This window comes from Pieris rapae, chromosome 18 (genome assembly GCF_905147795.1).
Source record: "Pieris rapae chromosome 18, ilPieRapa1.1, whole genome shotgun sequence".
Lineage (NCBI taxonomy): Eukaryota > Metazoa > Arthropoda > Insecta > Lepidoptera > Pieridae > Pieris > Pieris rapae.
Genome location: NC_059526.1, coordinates 8,332,038 through 8,351,761, shown reverse-complemented (window position 1 = coordinate 8,351,761; position 19,724 = coordinate 8,332,038). Strand labels below are relative to the sequence as shown.

At 33.2% G+C, this 19,724-nt stretch overlaps 1 protein-coding gene across 5 annotated transcripts in view; it reads left to right on the top strand.

Moving 5' to 3' along the window:
* The first annotated feature begins 490 nt into the window (after positions 1 to 490).
* LOC111000007 (protein MTSS 2) overlaps positions 491 to 19,724 on the top strand; it is a 122,815-nt gene continuing 103,581 nt past the window's right edge. For all 5 annotated transcript variants that reach the window (XM_045632229.1, XM_045632231.1, XM_045632230.1 and 2 more), the window contains exon 1: positions 491 to 1,016. In XM_045632229.1, the coding sequence (XP_045488185.1) occupies positions 945 to 1,016 (72 nt within the window). In that variant the 5' untranslated portion in view covers positions 491 to 944. The remainder of the gene's footprint in view (positions 1,017 to 19,724) is intronic.

Below are 19,724 nucleotides of genomic sequence, written 5' to 3'. Positions count from 1 at the left end.
AATTAGCCCTAAATATTTATAAGAAACAGAGAGAGCTAATTTTAAATATGCATCAAAAATATATTCAAGTAGTATTAAATTGCGAGCTATTTGATATTTCTGCTATTGCCACGCTTGATTTTGATTTAGTTTATTGGTTGGAGTCTAGTTTCATAAAGATTGCATACAAAAAACCTAAATAAGTGTAGCTTTTAAAAATATCCCAGAACATCTAGAAATTTAGGGGGAAATCCCCCAAATTGGCATCACTGCCACACATATTTAAAATTACGTCTTAGTGAGACTGATTTAATACTAACTTAAACCATTTTTTTAAAAGAAGTAAAAAATTATAGTAAAAAAAAATCCAGTAATCGAGAAAATGTCAACTTTATTTCTACCCATTGTAATTCCTTCAGCCGTCAAGTATAGTCTGTGTTCAGCAGTCAGCACTCGCTACTAACTTCGGACTTGCCTGCAATGTAAATTGTAATCGACAATACTAAAATTTTCGTTAGTATGTGTTGTTTGTGGTCGAGGCGAACGTATTTCATGCGCGTCTAATTCTCCTAATTATTTTTGTGAATGGAAAAAGTAGATCTGAAATCTTGATATAATTTATTTGTTTCTTATAAATAAGAAAATAAATAATTAGATGTTGGTTATTTCGTTTACATACTAAAAAGCTGGGTAAACATATTCCACCATCGGTTCGACTCCATTGACAATATCCTTGTTTATAAATATTGATTTGTTGAAAATCTTTTTTCCTACCTCTCTTTTGTCTTGAATTGTTTAGTGCGATGTAGTTAAGGGAAGGAAGTGTTAAAGATAACAATTACCTTTGTGAAAATGCAACAGTTGTCCGATTTTCGCGATGACGATTTTTAATGTTCAGTGTTATGTGCTTGTCTAGTGTTTCGTGTTTTCAGTGATTTCATGGTGAAATTTTAAGCATTTTGACAATGGAGGGGACTACAGAGAAGGACTGTTCTCCCTTGTGGAGTCTTTACCAGCAAATAGTGGCAGACATGAAGGTAGGTCATTTCATTTTAATCAGCATCTTACGTTTCACCGTTCGTTGTGGTTGCGGCGGCCGGCCCACATTTTCTAATTTGTCCTGATAAATCGTTCGTATTGAACGAAATGTTTGTAATTAGTGAAATCAAAATAGCGGAAATATTTTCTTGGGCTTTGGCGTGTGGATTTAGAGAGATGACTGAAGTTCTTGTTTTTCATCTCCACTTAAACAATGATAAAACAGAGTAATAGATATGTATATGTGATTTTGATGTTGCTTCTTCAATTTATTTAGTCATTAAACCATTTGATCTTCTTAAAATAATTATAATATACTGTAGTTAGTGGTAGTTTAAAGTGAAATGAAATTTGTGACACAAAAAAAAATATTTTTATGCTAGTACACTAGTTTATCATAATATATTCTATTATTATTAGTTTATAAACTTAAGTGTCTGACTCTTGACTTAATCTATCTTAATCTTCATAAACTAATATAAAAGTAATTAACAATTTTTATCACCTAATGAACTGACCTAAGTTGAAGCTTTTTGATATTGATGTTACTTATTAGGTTAATATATTTTTTATTCTGCTTTGCCTCATATGTAATTTTGTTTTATATACAATTGTTATGTTGCTCCTCAAGTTTAAAAATATTATCAGCTTAATTACGGTATTTTGAAATTGTATGGTGATTTCAACTGTTTTACTCCTTAGTAGGAACATGCTTAGAATTGAGTAACAACATAAGGTGTGCTTCTTTCTATGATCAATATCATATTTAGCTTTTGGATAAGGGTAGTAACCTATTAGGAACGTATACATTGTGGGCTTTTGTTAATAATTTTATAGAGAAACTGAACGGGCTGTTCTTTGTCTCCAACCTGAAATAAAAATATCAATACATATTGTAGGTATGTATAAAACCATTTTTTTTACACTATAATAAATTTAGCTGAAAAGTTAGTTGTAATACTGGTTCAGTCTACGAATCATAATGACTGTCTCTGCTAAATGATTTCGATCGTGTATTTTAAATTAATAGCTGGTACTGTTTTAATTAGCGATCGTTAAATGATAGGACGTTCGCCAGGCGTTGTTACTAGAATATTGACGGTCTGCGTATTAAGGGTTAAGAATTTAGCCTTAGCAGCATTGGTAAACAATTTGACAAGCAGTATCACGAGACGTGGTTATTAACTTGAATATGTACATACAAATAAATAGGAATTTTTTAAATTATTATTTGTGTATAATTTATATATGTTTATATACAGGTAAGTAATAAGTAATAATGTAAAAATAATAAATAATGCGAATAAATTATGTGTGTATAACCCGGCCCTTTTGACTGCTGTTGTACTTATGGTTAAACATATATATTATTGGTTAAAACCTACCTACATTCTACTAGAAAGAGTTATCGACTATTAGATTATACTTCGATATTAATTAGGCGCTGAAGTCTGCGACGATGTTTTTCAGTACTTTGTATCTGCCAAGTGATTGCGCGATTACACGCGATGCAATCACTACAGATATAAACTACATTAGAATTATATAAAAAAATGTCAAGGTACAATCGCTATTGATATTCGATGTTACAGAATCCCGGCCAACTCCAATTCTGAATACTCCGAATGACCCCCTAGAACCAACTTCAAAGTCCACTAAATATCAATTAAAACCACTATATTTTTTTGTGTCGATTTGATTAAATTACAATTTGCATTTGATTCTATTATATTTTCTATCTGGAATGAAGTACCCCCCCAAATCCTTTGTAATAAAGGAACCCCATAAAAACCTTTCGATGATTCCTAAATTTAGAGGGAATACCCGCAAGTTGGCATCACTGAGTCTCTGCGTTGTTTTAGCGTTACATTTATGTTAACTGTTAATTTATTCTCCATAGCATGTTTTGAACGCATAAGTAATTAATTAACGCTGGCTGAATACAGAAACACTGTTACCCGTGAATGCAATGTGCATACGAAACTGATACATAATCAATAAGGTTTTCATTGATTTATATTATATAATAGAGCAGTGTTGGCCTAGTGGCTTCAGCATGCGACTCTTATACCGGAGGTTGGATCCCCGGCTGTGCACCAAAGGTCTTTCTTTCTATGCATTTAACATTTGTTCGAACGGTGAAGAAAAACATCGTGAGGAAACCGACATGTCTTCGACCCAAAAAGTTGACGTCGTGTGTCAGGCACTGGAGGCTGATCACCTACTTGCCTATTAGATTTAAAAATGATCACGAAACAGAGTCAGAAATCCGAGGCCAATACCTAAAGAGGTTGTAGCGCCACTGATTCATTTCTAATAGGAGGCAAACGTGAAGTATTCCATGTTTGTTCGTTTCAGCTTGAGGACTTCCTTTGATGGTAATTGGCCTCTCCCCTAAATCTTCTATCCGCTCTCCCTAGGTCTAAACTTTTAATGCTGCATCTCAGTGTCTTTTGCACAGAAGGATGATTTGTAAGTAATTTATAGGCAATAATTATCAGCAAATAAGGTAAAAAAATCTAAGGTCATGCTTGTGGGGCCGAGTATGTGTGTTTATTAATTGTGTAAAGGAGAAACAAACATAAAATAGGAAAAGTCATCAACAGTTTTAACATTGATTTTGGTATAGACTCACTATACTCATATGAATAAAAAATAGAAAATTTACAGCGATTTCTTGAAAAATTCAAATAGTAGGAAACGAATTTAATAAAGTTAAGTAAGTGCTTTAATTTTAAAACAACACAAAATCAATACTACATCTAAATACAACTTAAGACGTTTAGAGTTAAGTAGAAGTTACAGATAGCGACATGCTATGTCTAATATTTCTACAGTTAAATCTATTACTAGATAAATATTTAAACTCATTTCCTTGTTAACCTACAAAATTAACCATTTATGAAGTTCGATTTCGTGCGTGACCGAAACGCTCTTGGATACTCAAGTAATTGCTTGAAAAGCATTAAAAGATACACCCAGTGTATGTATGGTAGTATTGCTTTCTCGGTAGCGGTATTTTTTTATCTTAATTGTACAATTATATGCGCGAAGTATGGTGCGGACTGGTAGCAAAAAAAAAAATAATTTGTTAAAATGTTTTGTTAAAGTAACGACACCGCTGGCTCTACGTCCCAAATTGTGCTTTGAAGTATGAAACGAAGTTTCCAGTTTCTTCCTGTCTAGTGCCACTTTCCGCACAGCAGATAAATCCTGAATTAGTTGTTTGTTTTAAGAACTTTAACAATGGTAAAAAATTCTATATGAAGCCTTGTGCGTGAATTAAAGCTAAAACAATGTATTCCAAACAAGTACACACGATTCACGCTCTATTAAGAGGAAAGAATAGGCGAAAATAATTATAATTAAACGGTCAAGTGTTTCATGCATGCAACAATTAGACTGTTTGACTTGTGCCGATAGTTGCTTTAATTATTTGCTTCGATTGAAATATGTAACACTTAAGCCGTTTGCCGTACACCACCGCTATGTGGAACCAGCTGCCCACTTAGGTATTACCGAACCAATTCGACGAAGGTCCGAAGAAATCCCAAGAGCGATTCTTAAGAGGCCCTTCGAGTCCTCTGGCATTGAGAGTGTCCATGCTATAAAAAATTGCGTACATACAAAGTACACATGTCAGAAGGAAAACTTTGTAAATTAATTATTACTAAGGTAAAAGCCCCATTAGATCATCTACCAGTATTTGATCACTCCATGTATTTGTATATCTATATTAACATGGTTTACACACTGTTTACGTGCATATAATATAATGTAAATAAACAAAAATGTGCATTTACGGCACAAGATGTTATGCGACAGAATTGACAACTAAAGTTTTGATATGTAACTAGAAACGAATACGTCAACCAATAGCGTGTATTTTTTCTCGATCTCCCTTTCTCACTCTCTCAATCGCTCTCTCCCCTTTCTTCGACAAAAACGCTGCTCATCTTCGTGACGTTGCGACGATTTTACGTAATATTAAAGAATTTCGTATTTCGTTTCTGATTTGTTGTTAGCGAATAAAAAAAAAAAAATTACTTACTAGTAAAATCGAATATTTCGTAATATTTATGTTTAACATAATTGTCATGTATTTTAGAAAGTTTGGCTTGTAAAATGTAGCATTATATATTAATAGATATTTTTTTTAAACTTAACTTAACTTTAACTTAAAATTATTTTTAAAAACTAGTCTTTTTATCAATGCTTGAACAATTAGACAGAAGGAGACAAAAATGTACATTATCAATCTTTAACTACCACCACTGTCGTCACAGTTATTAAATTTTTTCCAATGGATGCGCCTGCGACGCGATATTCACGGTCTATTTGTTTGCATATCATCGATAACGATTACGTCAACGTCAATCATAATTACAAGAACTGTTGAACTCAAATATATACTTATGTACAGGGATGTATAATAGACCTACTGGTAAAATAAATATATATATATTATTTCGAGCTGCGAACGTCTATGGCGAGACCGTTGAAGTGTTTTCTACCAGCTAATAGATGGACTACCCCATATAAAAAGAAATGTGTAGGTAATATAAAATATAAGCATTGTATTATTTTCTATTGAGTGAAGTTTCGTATCCAACAGTCTGTTTTAATTTAAATTTTTATCGCTAACCGGTAACGGGTATATTGACTCTCGCATGTCCCCAAAGTAGGAATTAGCTCCATCGTCCCAAATAGATTAAGTTATCGTCACTTCATTTGTATGGAAACTGGTGAAATTAATTGTTATTTTTATCGCCGAGTGAGTGTTTTTTCGATAGCATCACGGTAATTGTTTTGCCAATGTAATGAGGTTTATAATTACATGAACTTTAATTGTCACGAGTTTCCTTTTCAAATTCTTGATTCTTGGGCACTTTTTTGAAGACTGATTAAAAGTCGTGTTGGTATAGCTATAAATGTCCTTGTGTGAAGGAGTAAATACCTAAATGTCAGCGTTATAAAGGTCGAGCATATAGGTTCCTTTAAAGTGGTTGATTGAATTACGTAATTTTGATAGTATCAGACGTAGTATAGTATTATGAAGGAATGTTTTAATCCTGGTTCTGAAAAAAAAATTAGGGGATAGGCCAATTTTCAACAATGGAAGTCATCAGGCTGAAACGAATAGGGAATGCTTAACAGCTAGACCAGCAATTCCTACATACCTACTTCTTTCTTACTTCTGCGTTTAACCGAATGCTCAAGAAAAGAGTGTACCAAACATTAACTTCATTCATTATCAACGTACTTACGAGTCTTCTGGCAATGTGAGTGTCATGGGCGGTATTGCTTAGCATCAGATGAGCCTGGAGCCCGTTTGCCCCGTTCTGGTGAAGCCATGCCGGATGTCCCATCTCTTCGCCGAAAAAGCAAGCTGACTGCTAAGGCTTCGAGGCTATTTTGAAAGGAAAATGTTAATGTATTATCATTTTTTTAATATAGGCTAAAATATTTAGATTTAGTTATAATTTATTTTCTAATTTTTCAAAGATTAACCTGTGTGTAATTATATTGTATTTATGACTATATATATATGAGGCCTAATTAAGGCTTATGATGTTGAGATGTGGTGAATGTCCGCTGCAATGTAGGTAATGTTCCCATGAGCGGCAGACCGTGATTTCTTAGTTAATGTCGGGGTAATGCCCTAAAGATCGTTATATAAAATGCGAAGAAATCGTATATATACTTTGTAATTTTTATAAAGAAACATTGACTATTCAGTCTCAGGCACTGAATAGTCAGTGTTCAAATACTTAGTACCTTTTATTTTTTTAGCAAAAGGATGCATTGGGCAGCCTTATCGCTAACAAGCGATATTTAACAGGCGACCCTTGTAAGAAAAAAAACATGATGGATTTTGTTGGTTCATTGGTAAATAAAATCTTTGTGGAATTTGTCTATCGCTATCTTAGTTCATGAGGTAAATACATAAAATAGATTATGTAATTATTCATATTCGTTGTTATAACAGCCAAATTTGGTATCGCTTGACATGAACCATGATTTTGCTTTCAACACTATCAAAGCTCATTATGTTTATACACATACCCTTACGCAAAGTTTACAATACAGGTTAAACACCCGTGATTTGGATAGGGTTGTCATATGTCGTGAATTTAAATTCAGAACGCGTCTGTCAAATTACTATTTTGAACTGTCAAGTGGTTGTCAGTTGTGACGCGAATTTAAAGAAGCCACTTTCGTAGTGCCAGTCACTAGGACAGACGTGGACATAGTATGTAAACCAAATTTCAGACCTTTTATTACAGACATATTTGTAAAACTGTGGTGTAAAGTCAAATTTCTGTCCCTCCTAGATTCAATACGTTAGTGATTGAACCTGTAGAAAGTGAATCGTTATACACATGACCACTATTTTGCCCCTAGTGTTCGGTTTCCGTGGGCTGGGCGGTATTACAAAAAAAACCGCAAGCCAACTTAAGCAAATTAGTCAATATTTAAATCTTTCCTATTTTATTGTTTACTTTAAATCTAGCGCTAGCGTGTGCATTATAATAATTATTTTTTTAATTCTGAACGCAGATATTTATGTAAGCTACTAGGAACTCAGTGTCATGGAAATCTCCGATTAAAAATTATAACTCACTCTATTTCCCGGTAGAAAACCGATTTACTTTCTCGAATAAATCAGAAATTAAGAAAACAGATCATTGACTACCAATAGTTTACGAGTAGGTGGCAACCTTAATTTACATAACGCCGGCGTTGGCACGTGTCAACTTAAAAATAGAGAAAACAGCTGTAATTCGTAGTTTATGCCTCGCCCGACAGGAATGGCCTGTAAATCATAGTTGTTTAATGATTTGGGTTGTTCATTTTCGTTATTTATTGAACTGTGACCTAAATTGGACTTTACCCTTGTTAGATAGTGACTAATTATTGTAATGCATGGGCAGATCCATTTTTGAGTATGTTTTATTATTAGTTTCCGAGCAAGATAAATAAATTATCCATTTTAGGTTTGATTTTATTATATTTGTGACGATCTGTAACCCAGCCATGGGGCAATGGGACAGAACCAATTTCTGAGTCCGTTTCATGATTGGTTTTCCGAACGAGATTCCGGTAAAATAATATATATATATTATATAGGAGTAATACTTGGTTTGTAAAGATGATTTATTTTTCACCAGAAAAAGCGTAAAAATATAGGTGGTCAATAAATTATGGTTTTGTGATGGACCCCCAGGCCTCTGGGTGATAGTTTGCAACTGTAATGGTTAAATATAGGCCAATCTGAATCGTATTTTCTTTGTAATGCTTAAAGAAATTATTGTTAATTAAAGCATTGGCCTAGTAGCTGCAGCTTCGATCTCCGTCGATGCACTAATGGACTTTCTGTGATATGTGCGCATTGAATATTCGCTCGAACGGTGAAGGAAAACATCGTAAGGAAACCGGCTTGCCTTAGAGACAAACAGTCGGCGGCGTGCGTTAGCACATTGATTGCCTATTAGATTGAAAAAAGATCAAACAACTTTATTCTTCTTAACTTTATTAATCTGGATTTATAAATCCAGGCACAGACATATGTTGTAGTACTCATGATTTTTTAAAGGAATATAATTATCAAGTATAAACTTTACAACGTACAAGGTAAATCAATGAAGTGTAGTATTAATTAATTTAATTAGCAGCAGGTTTCTTGCGTCAACGGCATGTTGTTAAATATTTGCGTAATAATTTTTTAATAACGACTTATTAGTCTTAATTTCGCAAAATTTGAGATTCAGGAAAATTCCTCGTGTACTCAAAAAAATTAACGTCATAAAAAAGAAATATTAAATGAATTTATTTTACATTTACTGCCAGTTCTCAAATCAAGGGCGTAGAACGGAAGAGAAGAACTGGCAATAAACTCTCCGCCACTCTTTTTAATCGCCAAGTTTTTTTTACACAATGTTTGTAAGGAGCTGCAACCACTACACCATGTTCCATATGACATACTGAGTAATAAAAAATAAAAAAATAAATTAAAAATAAAGATTTGTCCTCTATCAGCATAGCATCAAATACTTTAGTGGGCAGTTGTTACCACACAGTGGTTACTGTGTATGCCTTAATATTTTAATGGCGATTTTATTTTAGGTACAGTGTATTTAAAACAGCCTCATTGAGAAGAGCAGATTCAGGTAAAGAGGTCAATTGACCCGGACATGTGACCCAGGTATTAGGTCAGCCGCTGAAACCTATTGTGCGGTCTAAACTGGAGCAGAGTACGGTCAATAAGGGAAAAGTTGCATATAAAGTATTCACATATGTTGTTGCTACTTGTCAGTTGAGTAGTGTCATAAGAGCCATTGACATAAGGTGCGTCCACACAGAGCGAGCAGCCTCCCGAGGCATTTGCCGCACGAAAGCGGCTAGGTTAGGGGCTGTCCATTGATCACGTGAGGTTCGAAATGAGAGGCCTCACCTTTCGAAAGGTCCAGCTCCAAAATCACGAAATATCACATTTATAGTAATGTACCACACGTACTTATTTTAATTTCTAAACCGAAAAGTGGCTTAGAAAAACGATCAATCGGTTGATCGAGATTTTCTGCGCTTGATGAAACAGACGTTGATCTTCAGCAAAGTATAGTGCCAACAACTAAATTGCAACTTGCAAGATGCAAGAAGAGAAGAAGGTTTGCATTTTTACATTAATTTTGGTCAAGTCTAAGCCAAATCATTTATTTCAATTAGGCTAACAGGTAGTTTTGGATTTAACATTGATTTAAATATTTTTATATTACATAAGTAAAACTATACATATTTTTATGAATAATAATGAGAACACTTAACCCGTACTAAATTGAGGCAACCTGTCTTCAACAAGAACTTGTATGTTTTTGACCTATTTTTATAGATTCAGACTAGAACTTTAGTCTAGCCTGTAAAGCTGAAAAGGGAAGAAATTTTGAATAAGTCACGGCGTGGAACCATATATGTATCTTACATAGTAAGCTGATTTTGTCATATTGACATTACTACAATCTCTACCTAGTATAGTAGTATAAATCGAACGAGAAGTTCAACCAATAATTTTACTAAACATTTGAGATTAGTAAACATTGATTTTATCTTACATATTATAATATTCGGTTATAAAATATTAAAATGTGGTTATTATCTTAGTACCTGTTTAGTGCCACCTACACGAGTAACCGATTTTATTTTACGGGTTATTATTGTATACGGTACATTTATCGGTTAACTGTTAGGGTCGTTGTAATTTTATACCAAGTTATATGGAGTTGTAAGGTTTTATTATTAAAAAAATACTTAAGGCCCTATCCAAACACGAATTGCTGTGTCAGTGTCTCGGGGTTGACTGCGGTGCGCAATGAAGCACTTAGGCTGGTTTGGAAAAATTGATTACTTTACATACAATGAAATATATTTTGTAAATATCAGTATCATGTTATAGCTATATCAATTTTCGCCATAATTTTCAAAATGGATACATAAACTAATCAACTCCATATATTTTTTCCATTTGCCCGTCTTTAAGAAACTATGTCAAAAAATGGAAAGAAACAATGTACTTTTTTGGAGTTTTGGAGTTTTTTGGAGGTTGCGTGAAATGCAAATGATTACAGTACGGTAGGGATTACGTTCAATGTTTACGTAAGTAGATTTACCGCATGCACCCTCTTGTCAGCAAAAGTAAGCAAAACGTACCTAAACGTATTTTTTTGTAGTACTTAATACTCGATAGTGCATTTTGTTTTGGAGGATAGACATTGTGTAGGTAATATGTGTAAAAGTAAGTAATTATTGTTAACGTAATCACTAAATAAGAAAATCAACATTGCTGCTAATGTTTTATAAAAATATTTTCAGTAATTATTTAAAATGATGGTTTGAGGTTGATAATGACTATTGTCGACTATTGCACGCACCTATACCAGGTACTTATTAAAAAAAATATAAATAAAGATATTGAGTAAAAAATATGCAGTATAAATTTCATAACTGTATTTTGTATACGAGAGAATGCCATTTACTTTGAAAGCATATGACAAGATTAGATTATAATTTACATTTATGATAATAGCGTCGCTTTTATTACAGCATTTGCAAATATTGATACAACAAATTATTATAAGCGCGAACTTTGATATGCTTTTAAATGCTTAAAACAGCCCTTTAATATAAATATAGCTTTGATACTAGTGGTACCCGATAATACATTTGCGCATCTCCTTTTCCTGAACGTATAAGATGTATAACTGAAACAAAACAATCTGCGAGTCATAAAGCCACTGGTAAGCACTGGTATGCAACAGGGAGCATTACGAAGGCCAATCATCTTTCAAAATTACTTAAATAATAACTGTTTTTTTAAGATGTAGTTTACAAAAATATATGCACAAAACGCTGGAACTCCTTTAAATACCAAACACGTAACGTAGAATAACACTTAAATAGTAATAAGGTGTATTGATGAGATCACAAATTACATCATCGACATTGAATAAAATACCTTTTACTTATGTGCGAATAGAACAATTCTGTTATCTATTTGTGTATATATTTAGTTTCTTTTAAATGTATTTTGCACTTGTATTATGATTTGGAAACAACACTTATATATATTAATACAATACTTACGTATTTGGAATCTTCTACTACGTTCCCGAAGATAATGCTTTTCCACAAAGTTATCGGAATGAGCAAGAAAGATCGAGAAACAAATACCCACTATTGGTTGATGTATTCGTTTCGTAGTTAAGAACATATTAGAACTTTAGATGGCAATTCTGTCGCATAACATCTAGTGCAGTAAACGCAGATTTTTTTAATGATATTATCATTTGCAAGTATATAATGTGTAAACAATGTGAATATATAGATACAAATACATGGAGTGATCATCTATTAGGGCTTTTACACTAATAATAATAAATTTACAAAGAAGTTTGTCTTCTGACATGTGTACTTTGTACGCACGCACTTTTTTTTAAATATCAACGTTGATCCTTAAAGATAATTATGTGATATTCCTTAATATTTGGTCGCGGTAGACATATCACTCTGTCGTTTTAAATACGCACGATGGAGGACGCCATACCCTTCAAAACATGAGCTTACTTTCCGAAGTAGCCCAAACTAAAGATATGAACAAGTGCAATTGCACCCTTGTATCCGAGCTGGGGTGCGGCTTGCATAATGAGGGGTGTTTATTGATTTTCTACACGGTTAGGGTTACAAACGAACGATTGTGTTATGTAACTGCTAATAATTTTTGTCACTGCGCTTAGGAATCTACTCAAAGAATCTAACTGATATATAAGTGCGGCAGAGACACAAGAGACTTAACTTATTGACTGTTCAGTAATCTTTCCTATAATAATTAATCAGGAGAGCCTTGGCCGTTTGCTCGCTGGTCTATAAAAAAAATAACACTGTAGATTTCGAAATGCGTTTAAGAAGTGTTTTCATATATAAAGTTTATATATGTACGTTTAGGAATAATTATATGGATTACGGGTCTGAATTTTTTTTTATACAATTTGATTTGAGTATTCACTATCGCCTTCGAGATGGAACAATTATAGCGATCATACAATTCGATACCATTTTTAAAGTGATTTGTCTCAAAATAAAACCTTCAATTTCGATGATTACCATCAGCGCAAAATTTCTGATCAGCGAGCATTATCTGGGTCTGAAACCTCAACTCTGAGTATCATTGTTTTTATTGATTTGACACGGTGCATTATTACAATAAATGATTCGATTCAGTTGTGAATCTCATAATAAATTTTAATAATTTATAAAGTCGAACGATGTGTTTTTCAAGGTTGGCTGCGTAAAAATGTTGCCATACATCACTTTGTTAATATTTTATAGCATTATTTATAAATATTCATATATATACTTAAGTAATTAATGATTAATTTCAGTTAATTTCAAGGTATTTTTTTGTAGCGACAAATCTAAATTATTGATCCAAGTATGGTAGATGTAGTTGGTTTCTTCAAGGTATTGTTGAACTGTCTGCAGCTTCACAGTTCAGCAATGATTCTGTTACAGGTTGGCAGGAAATAATTCTCTGATAATCATTCAAGCAAGCATTGGTCTGTCTCCTATAAAGATTCCTAATACATATAAAATATATGTTATGTTAGCATAAACTGTGTTTTTATCTTAACGTTTAAATACAGTATATATACTTAGTTGAAAGTTTTTGACAATTTTTTTTAAGTTGTTATCTAAGTAAGTAATATTATTTATTTAGATGAAACTACAAAAGATAAATACATGTACACAGTTAAATATATGTATCATTATTTTAAAAGTAATAATACGTAATTAAAAACACATGGCAGTGCCATGTGCAGAAAGCATGGAAGCGGTGTAACCTTGCGTATGCGCAGTGACATATTGTACACAACTTTCCTTTTTTTCTTATAAATAGAATATATTTTAGTTTAATGTGTACTTATACTGGTGGTTAGTATAAATCTATCACGTACATATATATTTCTTGATCCGTGTTTTGTTTTGTGTGCGGTAATGAACGAAATTCCACCCGTATCACCTCGACGTTCGTCGTTCAATAACTAAGCGATTTAAGGCAGTTTTTACCGCTCACCACTATGCTTAGTGACTTAAGTCCTTCAAGAAAACTTATTTATTTATTTATTTTATTATAAGTAATCCAACAGCTTATATTATATTATAATACAAAATACTAAGTCAATACAGAAAGCCAAAACACATTACATACATAGATAAACAATTTATGTATAAAAAATAGAAAACAAGCAAGCGTATTAAATGACAAAGATACATTTAAAAAAAAAACTTAACAACAGGCCGGCTACGCACTTACGAGCCAACTGGCGGTATCCATGGGCGGTACCACTTAACATCCTGTTCTATAAAAAAAAATTGTTATTGTGGGACGCGTAAAAAGTATTCAACTCCACACTGATGATATAAAGTGCCTTATGCAAAGTAGGTATTATATGTCGGCATTCGCGTCATGAGTTTTATCGCACCTCGTACGGCTTCAGTACTGAATGCGTTGTGTGGAATTGTGCCGGTCCACATTTCCCATTTACCCCGTTACAAGATTACGTATAATATTATACAGTATTCAAACTGGGAGATTAATATTGTATTTTTCGTTCCTACACTAAACATTAATTCAAACTCAAATTCAATTTATTCAAATAGGTAGCTAAGTACACTTTTGAACGTCAATAGAAAAGATGTTAAATTAATTTACATTTACTACCAGTTTACAAGTTCAGGCCGTACAGCAATAAGAATTGGAATAAATATTAATTCAATGTTCTGCTATATCGATATGTAATATATAAACATAATCAATCATTCATTCACATTCAATTACCTTCGCAACTCTCTCAAAAATATATTCTTGTATCAGACATTTAAACTGAATCAAGCCGATTTGAACACGCTTCGGTTATACACAAACAAATACACACACTAATTCTATATTTTATTTGGCGTTTTAATTAAATCATATTTTGTATGTTTAGTAAGCTGTATTGGTTGTCTAATAAAATTAAAAATAACTCACCTATGTTTACCGTTAAAGACATCATCTCTATCTATGGAATAGTCATTTTAAAAAATACCTTTGAGCGATGGGCCCCGTTTGATCTTTTTTTTTATTCTTCTATTTAGATGGGAAATTATACTTATAAATTGGTTGAAGGCGTGACGAATAAAGTTATAAATCATATAAAGTTATATATTATATATAACACATAATAAAATATGAACTGTAATGTATTCGAATTAAAGTATCAGACCAAACCGTTGAGCTACAGATCATAAGTCATAACGTAACAATAAGAATTGCATAGCCAAGAACGGCGGCGTTTATTGTGCTTTGTAAATGAATTATTCAATAGTCCGGGCACGGCGCGAGTTCAAGGTTAGGTTGTTTACTTGACACTTGATGGATGCGCCTAATGATCCAGAGGGACTGGCATCTAGAAGTTAGGGTGAATTTTAAAGGCTTTTTCGACCCAAGTATGGAAGTTATTGAGTAATTAAAACCTTTAGAGTACATCTCTATCTTTGGTACTCTTTATTGTATTTATTCGTTCTCTACTTATTTCTTAAATTATCTATAAGGCAATGTAGTTTTCTTTTCTGTGTAAAAGTAGGTTGGTGTCATATATATGACTGGCTGATATATACAGGTTAAGAATAGTTTCTAGTCTTTCATAATATTGTACCAATTCTTGAAAGGCCGGCAACGAACTTGCGAGCATTCTGGCAATACGACTGTCCATAGGCGGCGGTATCACCTAACATTAGGTGAGCTTGCGTCAGCGTCCAACCTACAGGTTGGAGAGGCACTAAAAGAGGAAGTCTTTCATAATATATTATGTGATATATAATAACATGTAAAACGAATTAAAGAAATGGTTTCAGTTTATCGTGTCCAACTGTTCCTGTGTGTATAGATAACAGTAATTTGAGATAAACAGAAAACTCCGAGAAAATCTTACAACAGTACGTTTCTGTATTGACAGTTAGGTTTGCTTTCGTAGAAAAGTGAATTTAATTGGTCATTGTCTTTCGTATTCTCGGTCCCACGGGCCAATGTAACGGGATGAATATTAAGGTTAATAAGGCACAAATGTAGTGCCATTGTTTTTGCTCTAAAGATTTTTAACAAGTTGAATTACATAAAAAATATCGTGATTATTATGACTTGTCCGACTATCAGAAATCTGTTGACGCATTCCAATTTTGACAGTTCATCAATGAAACAACAAGGATCTAGAATCTATACTGGCTTGAATTTCATATTTTTAAATTGTGTCTGCACCAAGTCGTCTATCCTGAATTAGCACTCATGAGTAATTTCAAACTTACATTATTTACTAAAAAGTATATTTAATATAAGAAAGTGTCAGACACAAACTTAATTAATTACAAACAAATTTATATTTATTTTACGAACCGTACAGCAACGGTTAACCCATAGAAGTATGCGTCAAACCAGTTATCTTGCATTACCTAAAATACATGCGAACTACGGCAAAAAATTGTTTACCTACGAAGGCGCACAGCTGTATACTAAACTACCCACAAATATAACAAAATAATACTTCTTTCAATTCATTGAAATTACATCTAAGTGAATATGTTAGACAAATTTACATTTAAATTCATTTCTTATAATTATTTTTATTTATATTTCTTTGGTTACTTTTAAGTTTATTGCATGTATATCTTTTTATTGTGATTATTGAGCACGACGATAATGTAATGTTAATCTTGAGTATTATTCTTATGTAAGTAAATTTTTTTGTCTTTTTTTAGAAATAAAGTCTTTAAACCTAATGAACACTAAGGCCCTATCCTAGCACGAATTGCTGTGCCAGTGTCTCGGGTGGACTGCGGTGCATAATGGAAATCTGGAGAACTAAGGCGCACCGTTAACTAATAACCAATTACTTATGTAAAACATAAAATGAATTCAGTGTCAGAAATTGGCTATGTTTGGATGTTTTTCTATCGAGCGAAGTTATTTAAATTGTATATCGATCGTTCACAATGGATACATAAACTACTCAACTCCACCATATATTTTTTCCATTTGCCCTACTTTAAGAGACGATGACAAAAAATGGAAAGAAACAATCTACTTTTTTGGAGTAGGGGTACCTACCGGATAGGTTCTTAAAGCCTAATATTTAAAAAAAATATTTTCTTACCACTTTAATTGACGTGCACCATGCACTTATATACCATGCATATTTTAATTAAATATATTTTAATTTCGGTACAGCTGAGGTCAGTAGTGCGTGACTAATTACCGCTACGTAGCGGAGATGTGTGCCATATCGGGCAAGACTCGTCTTAATGGGATCATACTCATTAGGTGTGCGAGGTTTTATTATAAAACATTTAGCGGCATTGGGTTTTTATTTATACTGTTGTTGATAACTGAGTCTGTTGGTGAGCTACCAGTGGTTTCAGGTGGAATCGCTCTGTTTGTGAGCTTGAAAGGAATTTCGTATCGTTTAATTGAGACATGAGTTTTGTTAAATATAATAGGGTGGAGGCTCACCACATGTTTAGTGATACCACCGCCGATAGACGCTCCTGCCACAGGGTTCGATTACATGAATTGGTACGATCTTTTCTTAACACATTGGATACAAAGTAATAGCCGAAAACCAAAACTTTTTATGGCGAGAGAAATGATATTTGTTGAGTGTTTTTAAATGTAAGGTGAATTTAAACAACGCACGTGAAATCCAAATTAAAAACGTGTCTTCAGTGACGTGAGACGTAGTGCAGGTCGCTGAACGGCAAATGGGTCGTGGGGGTGGATGGGGGTGCGGGGTCACTGACCTGATGATACTGTGACGTCAGCGTTGCGTAATTAGGGGCTCATCTTGAGCCGTGTGTGTGTTTTCAAGAGTTTGCGTCAAGATTAAATATAGCCTTTATTAATAATTCAAGTTTGTAAGAAAGAGAACAAGAACAAAGAAGAGAAAAGAAAGTGATTGGTACAAATATACTATTCAACACCACAAATAAACACAGCTAAACTATTCATTTTTTTTGTATGTACAGTAATCCCCCCTATAACGCGGAGATTTCTTGAGTTCAGATTCTTCAGATTAGTATCAGGTGCTAAGCTGATGTGTTATTATAAAATAAAAAATAAAATAGAATAAATAAATAATTTTATTAAATTCGTTTACTACGTATTTTAATTGAAAATACATTATTTTTTTTGTCTTTTGGGGACAATGATTTCCAGTTTAATATCAAATACAAGCAATTTCATCCAAATTTAGTTCAAATGTAAAAAAACCAATCCCGTAATAGACCAAAAATATCACAAGATGAACATAGCACATACCCTAATACCCACTTTCAACATTTCCTCGCGAAGATAACCTAATTTTCATGCAAATTTAATAAGAAAACTCCGTAAATGGAACTGGTAAGGTGTCTTTGAGTGATTAAATGCAAAATAAAGTGGATTTTGTAATTAAAAAGCGTTTTTAACCTAGATCGTGACAATGGCGATCGCATAAAGCGCGATATGACAACTGGGAGATGGTCTCAATTAAAAGCTCGAATGAAACTTAATTTTTTTATTAATTATATTTCTAGTTGGCCCGGTGAACTTCGTATCACCTACTTGTGTAATTTTTTTTCAAACACGAGTGATCGCACGTCATTCTAAAGCTATAAAACATTACTGAAAGCATCTATAAATATATAAACAAGTGCCATTTTTTATTTATACAACGACGAAGGACATCACTAGTTAGAAAATTTAATTAACGTTATGTGTTGTGTTCTATGGGTATAATCATATCTAAAAATTCTTATCTAAAAAAAATATAATAATACAGTCAAAATCTGTTATATCGAAGGGACTTACTTATATTTGGTCGTAAAATCCGATACGAACAGCCGACGATGTTTTTATTAATCCTTAATCTTTAAGGAATGAATCATATTTGATATTAAAATACTACTACACAATTCATGTCAGTTTTAGACAAATGTATAAAGTTTATATAATAATCGAAACGGGATGCTGAGGTGCGCTATGAAATTGCTTTATTATTGCATTAGGGGCTCGGGTGACCAAGCTTTGCGTCAATAGTGGATATAGCGTGTCTAGCATGTGTTATGATTTTCTAGTAGTGGTTAGAACAAAACGATTGCGTATTTCGTTTGATAACAACGCCTGTAATATCTAATAGCGATTCTGACGTTTAAGTATGCAATTTTGATTTAAGTAGTAACATCTTAACCGTTCTCTTTTTCATCTCTAATTCTTAGCGCCTTTTGCCTGTTACAAAAGGATCCGGGCTACATGTATACGGCGCGAATTTTGGTCAAACTCGTTGACACTCCATAATATCTTGCCCGTCTGTATCAAATATGTATGAATATTATTTGTATTGCGTACCAAAGTTATGACATCCTTTTCACCTAAATTTGTATAAATAAATTAGGTTTTTGATTAAAATCTTAAACATAAAACCACTCATTCGGTTAATTTACTGTAATTTAATAAAGTCAGGAGCCCGAAAATTTGTATAATTAAGTTGTTTGCCGCAGGATTTCAACTTTATACAAATGTAGAACATAATTATACTTGTAAAATGACCGTACATTAACAATTTTAACTAACTTTTGAGAGTTTATGTATTAAAGCCTATGAAATAGAGTATTGAAAATTTGCGTGTTTAAAAAAATGTACTCGGAATATTTTGTTAATTAAGAAAAGCATAATACTAGTTGTAAAATAATGATTCTTTAAGTTATATTAATTTCAACGATTACTATTAAAACTATGTAGTTGATAGTTTTCTTCTTTCGTGGTGAATTGCAATACGCTTATCCTCCCGGGGCGAGACTGCTTTGTGGTGAAGGGTTATGTGGGGGTCGCTCCCCATACATAGCGCATATCCACTAAAGCCCCACGGCACCACCAGCAAACCTCTGAGGAGGGACACGGAAATGGCGTAGCCTTGACCGCATCCCGCCACGCTGATTAGCTGCACTCGACAGTTGACACTCGCCACCACTTTGTGGAACCAGCTGCCCACTGAAGGATTTCCGAACCACTTCTTCGAGTCGACTTTTTTCGAATTAGGGTCCTCCAAGAAAAGAGCGTACCAATTTTTAAAGCCGGCAACGCACCC